Genomic DNA, 11,329 nt, shown 5'->3' with positions numbered 1-11,329 from the left:
AGCTCAAAAAATAGCGCTGCAAAAGGCTCAGCTAGAGCAAAAGGAAAAGAAGTGGGCCAGGCGGTTCGATCTTGAGGAGAAGCGAATGACCCAAAAGTTCCGTCTTCGTGCCCAAGAACTGGAAGAAAGAACCGCCGACCGCGAGCAAAGAGCTGAGCAAGCTCGCTTGCAGGCGACAAGCCAACAAGCACTGCTTAACGTGATCCAGGCGCTGGCCGAACACATAAAAAAGTAAACAAACTCAAGTGCATTCTCCATGTTGAGGCAAGAATGTAAAGATGCTGATAAATAAAAGCAAGAAAAAAAGATCTCGAGTATATAACGATTATAGATAGAACACTATCGTTGCATGGTGTGAAAAATGGCTCATGCCTCTTAACCTTAATAAGTGCCAATCCATTGGAATCCATCCAGAATCGCGCTGCTCGCTTCATCATGTCAAACTACTCGCGTAAATCTAGCATCACTGAACTCAAACGCACACTTGACCATCCATGTCTCCAATCACGTCGAATCATCTCGCGTCTCTGCTTGCTTTACGCGTTCTACTATCACCCACTAGCCAGGCACCCTCGACTCCAACCCCCGCCCAGAATCTTGCCGCGCCTCAACCATAGCAAACCAATCGCACGCATTCGGTGCCGCACATCAACGATGAAAGATTATTTTTTCCCTCATGCAATAACCCTGTGGAATACCCTCCCCGACAGTATTGTTTTGTCCGCCGACCGCACGACTTTTCGCAAACTAACAATGCATCTGACCTAAATGTGCAATCCCGAGGCAAAGGCGGGTCCGCAGCGATTGACGCGTGCCTAGGCGCAGGACTGTAGCTAGCGGAGAACGGAAGTCGAGCGTCGCGATGTCACATGGCTATTCCCAGTGTTTCCAGCTGCTTTGAAAGAAGCAGAGAGGGAGGAGTAATCGATCGGCAAGGGGAGAGAGGTGCACTTAATTGCTCCTGGCGCAGCTAATACTGAATGTAGATCAATAATTCCAACAGCATTGCATCGCTATATTGGAACTACGCGACAATAAAGGCTTTTTGTAACTTTTACAAAAGGCTTTTCTGGTTCCCTTTAACACAGTAAAAACACAGCTGCATGGTGCAGGGTAGATCAGTGCTTCGTAGGGCTCAGGTACTCCGATAGGCTCGGTGGCTCTAGATCGAAGTAGGTGGAAATCTGATTGCCATACATACAGGCATGGCAGTTGGTCAGCAACGTGGCCACCCTATACATTCTGGGCACAGCCTGCAGCATGATTTTCTGGTTTTTTTTGAAATCGAGGAAAGCAAATTCTGCAATGATTCTCCCAAAGCCCCACTCGACGGCCTGTCTAACAGTGCTCATGGCCTTGTTAAAGCTCTCCTCTGCTCGCGTCACCAATGCCCCTCCATAGGGCTTCATAAGCAGGGGGCGGAGTGGGTAGGCGGGATCACCGTATATTACATATCGGTGTCCCTGGACCACTGCCTCCAGTTTCTCGTACAGCTCGCTCTCCCGCAGGATACCTGCAAGACGCAAAGAAAAAAAGTACGGAGCAATGGCTTTTAGAACACGTAACAGCTGCTGCAAAACTATGTGCAAGCCAAGTGAAATAAAGTATCCATTGTATAATTTCGCCTCCAGCATTACTAAGGCAAAAATAAGTGCAAGCTGCCATATATGACTATTAAAAAGTCACTGAAGTAAATTTGCTGAAGTCTTATTTGGGACTAAATCAAGCAGGTTAACTAGTGCAATTAGTTATTTTGCTACTTGATTTACAATTGGTCTCAAAAAAGAAAACACCATGAGCATAGTGTGGCTGATGCGCCAGCCACTGTAATAAAGTTACAATGATTTTCAGCGTTTTTTTATGCTGTATCGCTGGTGATTAGGTACTTGTGTGTGGTAGCCGTCATCAATTAGTAGCTACCAAGAACGGAATCAAGCACGGTGCCCATTCTGTGCTCTAATTTTTATTTCAGAGTAAAGCACTATAACGGCTTCTGAACACAAATGCTCTTTACAACTCACCGGCATCGTGCCTGCTACCCGGATAGGGGCCATCCAGCTGGCAAATGAGCCCGTTGGGGCACATTAGGGACTGATATTTCAGGGCGTGTACCCGCTTGTGGCCAGAAAAGTACAGGCGCTGCTCTTGTGTCGGTCGGCAGATGGGGCGCGCTGTCCCATCTATAAACGCCCAACAGTTGGGCAGCGGGGCACCTTTGCTGTGGACTGCCTGCAAGGAAATGTGCATAATGAAAACTCAGTTTTATTTACTGTGTCCATGCATTCAGCACAGTTAATGATAAGCTTAGATGTGAATTTTTAGGTGGAGATGCGCATTTATTTACACTACAGAAAGATAGAAACACATTACACCAAGTGACTCAACGGTGATTTAAAGGGTCCTAACATTGAATTTGGAATATGTGAAGTCATCCCATGTTTGGCAATAAACGACTTGAGCAGAGGAATCGAGTAGAAATGAGCCTTTAAGAGCACACATCAGTCCACAAAATAACCAAAGAACCATGGGAAAGGGTCCAATAAGCGTAGCAAAATCATACCTCCCCCTCCCATGTTGTGCGTCGTACTGGTAGGTTTATATTTTACACCAAACGGAACCTTAAAGTGTACGAGTGAAAAGGCGACGTGTAGTGACCCGTAAACGCGAAATGAAAAGTACGTATTGCCCAACTTACGTCGCTCATGTCCTTCAGGTGCGCTGGAGTCAGCCACGGGTGCGCTGTCAAGTCGTCAAGAAGGACGCCGAATTGTGTCTCCAGACGCAGCATTACCTTGTTGGTGATACTTGATATGACAGAGTAATGTCGCCCGAAGTATTCTTGAAGGTCACACAACCTGTTCGGATACGCGAGGCGCCTCAAACACATGCAGAGGGCTTCAGTGCCAGCGACACGCACACCCTGGGCACTTGTCACAATGTCAGGCATCTCGAGGGCTCGCAGTAACACTTCGAAGTCTGCTTTCTCAAAGCGAAACTGCCTGCGGAAGGTTGTCGCAGGCATGCCTTCGATGTTGAGCATGCCGTTCCGGGCGACATACATCCTGCGTTGGGGCTCCCTCCTGCGCAGCACCAGGGCTTCTATGTCGGACCACGCTAACTCTGCCAGCGCATATCTATTGCAGAGGATACTTTGTGGCATGGTGAAGCTACACAAGGCACACAGAAGCGAATTAAACTCAGATATGCGGAATGTAGCGCACGGATAACAAAGATTCACGAAACTTCCGATGCGCGCGAATCTTCGGATGGATTGGCTTGGTGTCTAATGCTTTCAAGTAGCCACACGCGAAGTGTTTCGCCTTTTCTCTCGCAGATGGCGCCACCACAGTTAACGAACGTTAGCGGAGCGTAAGAGTTCGCTCTTCTAAAACTACTTTTGCGCATCTCGCCGCTACGTTCCGCTATTTGCTTACGTTACGTTTACGTTACGTTTACGGTAACGCCCGTACGCTATACTAAAACTCTCTATTAGCTTCAAAGTATTCCAGACCTCACATATATCCAAATCGTCCTCTCAGGAAATGCGGCGGCGCATCGTAGTGCCTGCAACATCGTTTTCCGGGCATTACCGCCGATTTTGGGCGACTGGGCCGGACTCCCTGTAGTGTAGTCCGCTGCTATTGGCTACACTGAAATTTTTAACCCCTAACGACGCAGCTGCTTCAGTATCCTCAATCTCGCCGCCCTCTAAACGTCCGCGACGTCCTCCTTTAGCGCAGTCTGCAAACCCACTCATTCCCTTCCACATCTCCCCAATTAAAACACCTGCAACTGCCCTCTAGTACAACTTAACGCCACTCCCAACCCCAGTTCTGGGGGAGCGGGAGAAGGAGCTGGCTGGATTGCCGCCTGATAGTCAAGACCACCTGATTTCGCGGACACCAGCAGCGGCAACAGTTGGCGTATTGCTTGAATGAAAAAGAGATCCCACCTTTGTGTTTCTCTTTATTTATTTTTACTCGGCTGCAATACACGTGTTACGCAATGACATCGCATTCGTAGTTTTCATAACCGATCATTTTCATTAATACAACGGAGCTACACGCGGGCTACGATAGTCTTGCAGTGGAGGGCTACGGAATATTTTAGGCAAAGAAAATCTTTGAAGTGCGGTGGAATTTGGGCACAAGTGGTTTTTTTCCTTCGTATCAGAAAAACGGCCATCGCGGCCATCGCGGGTGGGATCGAACGCCGTTGCTTAGGTTCACCTGCCACACGACATAGCCGCTCAGTCACCGCGGCATACACTCCTACGCGATTATTAAATGGAATGTGGGTTGAAAAAGTCGGCCTTGATCATCCACTGCTGATATTCAAACGCAACTCATCGCTAGAGGACTTAATGGCACGTAAGAACAAATGCACCCTAGCCACGAAGAACCCTTATTTTAATGAAGTACTGGCGTGATGTGACGGTGCCTCTGCTTACATAAGGCTGAATAAACAGTAATAGAATAAATCCGCGGGGCACATGTCTGTGCACTTATTGCCAGGGGAAGCCATAAGGTTTTCGCATTCCAAGCACGTAAGCACAGACAAGTGGCCCGGGTGCGTATTCCCAAACCATATCCTGTAGGGGCCCAGGCCGACCACCCGACGCAGCACCTTGACGTCACTTCCTCTACGTGCGCGACTTCATGCGACGTGGATTTTTTTTCTTTTTTCCCCCCTTCCCTCGTTTCGGCTGCTTTGCGGGGGGCCGATGATTTCGCTCCGTGCGCGGGGCTGGCCTGCGGCGCTGGGGAAGCTGACGCACATGTGGTAGAAGTTAACCTTTTATACAGGAGCCCCTCAGCTTTCCGCGCTCTCCTTGCGCGCCCGCAAGTTAACGCTGACCTCCCGTCGTGTTCCTAGATAAGCGCTCGGCTCGGTGCTCTAAGTGCGCGCACTCGGATGGACGCTTTCACGTACATGTGGCTATTATATACGTTCCGGAAAGCAAGCACTCATTGAAAGGCCATTCTACAACGCATAGAAGGGTATACAATTGAGTTGGGTGTTCTTTCACTGTATACGCACCTCAACACACGATTCGGCGCTGAAGGTAAGGATTACAAGAAAGGCAGCCAATTAACCATGACTACATTTACAAACTGTCCTGCCGTTGCGAAATATTACAGCTACATGAGCTGCTACATTTTGGCACTTTCATAAGCACTATTACATTGAATTTTGTTACCATGAACTTAATTGCATTAATTCTTTATCAGGAACAGTGCCACTAAGGAAAGCATTGGCATTTTGTTAACAGCAATGGAAGATGTGAATTGTTCTCGCAAGGGTGATACGTTGATAAGAAAGACACTAGCTCAAACGTACACGTTTTACACTCGCTCATGAATGCTGCATAATTTGCACTGCTAGTCATAGCAATTTAGGGAAACAATATTAAAAATTTAGACAAACCAAGGGCTAAGTAATAGTTGGATTGTACAGCTTCTGAAGCACTCGAGGAATTTGATATATGTCTTCTGTACAGGGCTATTGACCACAGTCTCTGCACTGAAGCCATCAAGGTGGAGTTTGATATCAGTAATCATGCGTGCTACCACTCACACTGTTGCCAATGTCTATTAGTTATTTTTATCAATTTGTGCTTCATGCACACACAGATTGTGCTGCATAAGATACGTATATTCTTTTCGATGGTACTAATGAGTAGCTGCGCGACGCTCTCTCTCCCTAATCTCTGCTCTCTGCTTATCTGTGTCTTCAAAGTCGCGTTGTCACTGCGCTGCTTTCCTTGCTAGGGTGCCTCGAATCACGCGCGTCCGCCGCAAGAGGGGAGACACTATACGTTGGCACCGCCATTTTGGGTCACTCGCTGGCCACTGCAGCAAGTCACTGTAGGCAGACCGCACTATAATTTTCGTCGCAATGCGGTTTACTCACGAAGTTCGAATCATCTTATTTATTTCGCGTTGCTCGGTCTCGTGGGAAACGAAAACAGCTATGTACCATAAAAACCCGCTTATAGTACGGACCCGCGTATAATACGAGGTGTAATTCGGGGACAGCAAAATAAGAAAAAAAAAAAGTTTTCATCCGCATTAATGCGAGGTAAAAAGCACAGAAAACATTTATTTCCACTGCAGTTACCGTTCAGTCATTGTCAGTTTTCGCTGGCACTGTCTCCCGACGTCCGTTCAGTCATCGTCAGGTTCGCTGCCGCTGTCTCCTGAAGTCGCCTTGTCGGAAATGTCTTCCCACAGAAAGTGGTCCTCAGTGCCATCAAGGGCGTTCAAGATGCCGCATTTCTTAAAAGAGCGATTGACGATATCCTATGGGATGTTGGCCCACGCATCCGCGATCCAGCGACAAAGCACCGCTGGAGAAGCCGGCGTCAGCCATCCGGTAGCTGTCACTTACGGGTCTCCTGACCACATCCACTCTTCGTAGCAGTACCTGATGCAGTCTTTGAAAGGCTTGTTGAGGCAAACGTCTAGCGGTTGCAGCTGGGATGTCATTCCTCCTGGAATGGCAATGAGTTCGGTGCGGGGTTCGCGCAACAACGTCTTCACGAAATCGGCCAGGTGGCAGCGAAAGGCGTCCAACACGAGCACTGACGGGAACCCCCAACAGTGCTCCAGGCCGCCGACACCACACAGACTTTATCCAGTCAAGCCCCAGTTGCTTTCTCCACCCGCAAATGCTGCCTTCGGTGAAGCCGAACTGCCGTCCTTCGGCGCAATTCCTGATGGTCTCAGCACATAAAATAATTTTTCTTTTAATTGCAGCCGAATACTGCCTCCGCGCACCTGACATCGTGATAGACGTGCGGTGAACGTGCCGATCCTTCGCGTGGTCAAAACAATCAAAATTAGAGATGCGTCGTTCAGGATTGATCCGGATCTTTTGAGCCGCTCTTTTTGAATAACGAGTCAGCCGTGGCTCAGTAAAAGTGAGCGGCGGTTCTTTTGGAGAGAGGGAGCCCCTTCTCGCCCCCTCAGTGATCCGTGTCGAACGAGCCAACGGAACCGAAAAGCCGGGTCAAAGCTCTCTGCGCCAGCTATTGCCGGCGCGAGAAAGCAACTCCACTTCCGGGCCAGCTGGGACTAATTTTCCAAATTCCCCCAGCGCCCCCTGTCGTGGGAGCAGACAATTCGAGCCAGGAGAACCGGATGCAGTTTTGACCCGTTCTTCGGCTCTTCCGGCTCTTTCCGCTCAGTTACTGAGCCGAAGAACCGAAGACCCGGGTCAAATGAGCCGTCTCTCTGCGCCATTCCAGCACGCCCCCTGTCGTGGAAGCAGACAATTCGAGCCAGAAGAACCGGATGCAGTTTTGACCCGCTCTTCAGCTCTTCCGGCTCTTCCGCTCAGTTACTGAACCGAAGAACCGAAGAACGGCTCCCGCTCTTTTCGAGAGCCGATCTTCGCGAAGCGGATGTTCTGAGGCGCCATTTGGGAACCGCGGTGGCGGCGGCGGTGAATGACAGATCGGGAGGCCGCAATGGCAGCAGTGAACGAACTGCGTCTATATTTTCAAAGTAATAGGAAAATAAACTCCTGTGACCATATGATTCATTAGAATCACTACAGTTACATTTGTGCGTGCAGCTGTTGTCCGAGTCAGGAACGAGCCGGATCTTCTCAACCGCTCAGTTCCGCGGCGATTCTCGGCTCCCGGCGGTTCTTTGGCAGAGCGGCTCTCCTAAGAACCGACGTTCAGCGGCTGGTCGCTCGATTAGAGAATCGTGCTGAGCATGGCTATGGCCCTGAAGGAGTCGTGTCGGCACGTTCCGGTAGAGTTATTAGAGGCGTATCGGCCGACCCAGCTGGGTCTTGTGTGCAACTTTCGCGTCATCTATTATCGCTGCCAATAAGCGGACCCGTCTCGCTTCGAATAAACTGAACAAAGTGTTGTTCACCACCACAATATTGAAATTAGTTTCTTGTATCATGTTTTCCAGAATCATTTTTTTCTGGCGTCACAGCTCACTAGTAGAGATTATATTTGTGAGGTTATAAAGTTGACAAAAAGTTGGTTGCATTTTTTTCTTTATATATCGACCGAGAGTGATTCTGAAATACCACTGACACATAAAAACTTTTGTAATGATGGTGAGGCCAATTCTTTTCAGCACAAATACACCGGATGTTGTTACAAAATAAATGACTCAATAACAATTGAGTAATAATTTAGATTATGCATGCTTAACACAGGTTACAACCCTAAATGAACCGCTGAACTGTTTAAATGAACCGGTTCACTTCAGTGAACTGAGCTGTTCTGAGCCGCTCACTGAAGTGAGCGGTCTTGCCCATCTCTAAAAAATGGCGCCGGCTGAGAGAAGCAGCAGCCAGCTAACGCCACCGCAAGATGGAGCACCATCCGCTGAAAACGAAACCGAAAGTGCAAATTTTCGGCTGAAAACTTTGGGATCCACATATAATACGAGGCAAAAATTTTACATAGTAAAATTTGGAAACTTATCATACGCGGGTTTTTACGATATTTATTGAGCACTTTGACCCTATAACGACGGAACGGGGCCGTTAGAAGGGTGTCCCCACCCTGTACGGAAATCGCTTTTTTGTTTCGTCTCTGGCGTGTACTATCGTTTGTTTCGCTTAGCCTTGGCTGTTTAACACTCGCTTTTCCCCTTTCAATTTGCTCGACCACGTAGGACTTATCTTGCTCATGCGAGGCGCGGGGCTGGCGGGCTATAAATAGCACCGGGTGGCACGGGTGTCGGGTAGCGCGGCGCTTGGCTGGCGGGATAGCTTGGACGCCGTGGAGGGGAGGGGGCACGACACAGGCATTTCTATTTTTGTTAAACCTGTGCTTTCAGCTAAAGGTTCGCGAATAACGCGAGAACGCGCTAAATATAGCAGTTCGAGTGCTTGAGCCCTCCGGCGTGTGAGATAGTCTACTAGGCCGGCATTTACCCGCACCTCGGTCCTACGACACCCCGGTCATACGACGCTTTCCCGCGTTCCCTTGAAAGTCTTATTATCGGGGTTCCACTTGTGGGGTTCTGCGTTTCAGACACCAGTTATTTCAGACACCACCCCGCAGCCATCGCGCTCAGCAAACATTGCTTGCGAGCGCTGGCTGCGGACGGGTCCGTTGTTTGCGGAGACAGACAGAGGGAGGAGGCGGCGAGGGCAAAACACCAATGGCAGCATTTATTGCAAAGTGCAAATCAAATACACTGCATACAGACTAATCGTAGGCCATAACGGTAACACTGGGAGCGAGGCATTAAACAACGCTAGAGATCGAGATGGTTCGACTCACCGATGGCATACCGGAGCAGCGGAGCGCTGCCGAGTGCGAGCGCGGGTGCAGTCTCCCAGCTCGTCCGGACGCGTCCTTTTTGGCGCGTTCCCCCGGTCAGGCCCAGCGCGCCGAAACGTCCGCGCGCTACCGGATCCCTAAGACAAGAGAGCGTCCTCACGTCATCCGACAACCCACCAGACCTCGCCTTTTGGTGGCGCTAGTATCAAGGAAAAACTGGTTGTCGGGTAAGGCAGAGGGGAAAAGGGTCAACGCCTCCACCAGGGCGACAACAAACCGTCCGGTCGCTGGCGCCCTCCCGTATGGTTTCCGTCACGTGAGCTAGGCGCGTTGTGCGCGCCGGCCGCGATGGGAAGTTAGCCAGAAAGGGGTTCGCGCGAAAGTCGCGATCCCCACATCCCTCCCTCCTAAATTCCTTGCGTACGCCGGTGAGAGCTGACTACAGGACTAGAGGCGACGGAAAGTTCGTTCGTCGATTAAATCGTTAGTCACTGCATCGTGTTGCCTACGCCGGCTTCCACTCGTCCAATGCCACCGCTGGTAGTGTACCAGCAGGCCCGGTCGTCGCCCGCTGATGTCTGCAGGCAGGTAGCTCCGGGAAGAATCGCACCAGCCAACCCAAGCAAGCGTTGCTCAAGTGGCGGCACATCCGTGATGGCCCCTGGCCGCCGAGCGACCAGAGACTGCCAACTCTCAGCCAGGCTGGTGGCGGCATGCCGCACCGCACCGCTTCAGCAGGCTCGGCAGCTCGCCCGGAACAGTAGACAGCAGCATAAACACGCTCCGTCATGTGGTCCAAGCCGGGGTGGCTTAGCTGCACAAAGAAACTCCCCGCACCTTCAGTGTACGGCAGAAAAATAGCTCTCCGATCGCACCGCCTTTGTGGCGCGATCCTAACGACAACTGCCGAGTTGTCAGCATCGCCATCGCTCTGTTAATGTCAACAAAGCCCAATAAATTGTCCAAACCCTACAATGTATAGGGCGGAAAAAACAGGCTGCAGTAGCCCTTTAATCCCATTCATCACGTGGTTCGATGTCGAATATCACAATTGCCATGGAATCGACATACCTACCTACTTGTTAACGTCAACAAAGCACGCCAAGGTGTCCTAACGCTGCAGAGTGCAGGGTAGGGAGAATACCAACTCGATTGCATCAACAACGTGACACAATTTTACGGTTCAGCTGCTAAGTTTGTCAGCAATGCAACCGCTCTGGAAATGTCAACAGAGCTAGAACCTGTTTTACCCTATACGGTACAGAGCACAAAGAACACACACGGTCGCATCGACCACCCCGCGCAATGCTTAACCACACAAATGCGAAACCAGTAATTGCTCGCATCAGTAACACTTCATTCATACACATGAACGCGGAAACAGTATTTGCTCCCAACGAGAGCCCATGTTCACACACATGAACGCCGCTTTCGTAAAAATGCTGAAATACGTTTCAACACACTGACGCTTAGTTTACGTGAACAGAGCTTGGTCTCTCGAGCCGAACAAGAGGACTCCTGCGACGTTACAATCAGGGTGTCGAACCGCTATTTTTTCGGGTTCGGTTCGGGTTCGGGTTCAAGCCTTTCGGGTTCGGTTCGGGTTCTGTTCCGAAGTACCATTCCGTTCCGGTTCGAACCGGCTCGAACCGGTTCAAACGGGTTCAAACGGGTTCGAGAAAAAAAAGGCATGAGTTTTTTTTTGCTTTTTTTTTTTGTGCGCTCGGTTTTCATTTCTCTGTGACGTTGGTATAAAAATGAAGTCATAATGTAGGTTTGTTTGTGAAAATGTTTTGCTTTGGCCAACTTAAAGGGACCCTAAATACTTTTGTCAACTTTTTTTCTAAATCTTGAATGCTTGCAGAACGTAGACAACCAACACATCCTGTACTTATGTTACGGGGTCGCGAAGTACCTCAGCCAAAATTTAATGCTCTATGCCCATCAGAGAATTTAGAAACTTGCTCAAAATATTTATCTCTTCTTCCCAGTCTCGGCGTTCTTAGACCGCTGGAATTACGTCATTTCAGGGGTGTAGCGGCTATTTGCCGGGTTTCCCTAAATTAC

The 11,329-nt window shown here is 49.6% G+C and overlaps 1 protein-coding gene across 1 annotated transcript; it reads right to left on the bottom strand.

Annotated features, from left to right (window-relative positions):
- Window positions 1-295: 295 nt before the first annotated feature.
- LOC144151517 (uncharacterized) lies at window positions 296-3,488 on the bottom strand. Its single transcript, XM_077682593.1, has 3 exons — window positions 2,696-3,488; window positions 2,022-2,229; window positions 296-1,513 (listed from the first exon to the last, which is right to left on the bottom strand). The coding sequence occupies exons 1-3, from the start codon at window positions 3,158-3,160 to the stop codon at window positions 1,119-1,121; spliced, it is 1,068 nt and encodes a 355-aa protein (XP_077538719.1). The 5' UTR covers window positions 3,161-3,488; the 3' UTR covers window positions 296-1,118.
- Window positions 3,489-11,329: the final 7,841 nt, after the last annotated feature.

Source organism: Haemaphysalis longicornis, unplaced genomic scaffold, assembly GCF_048455015.1.
Source record: "Haemaphysalis longicornis isolate Haplotype H1 unplaced genomic scaffold, Haemaphysalis longicornis Haplotype H1 scaffold_9, whole genome shotgun sequence".
NCBI lineage: Eukaryota > Metazoa > Arthropoda > Arachnida > Ixodida > Ixodidae > Haemaphysalis > Haemaphysalis longicornis.
This window is presented reverse-complemented; position numbering and strand designations above follow the sequence as displayed.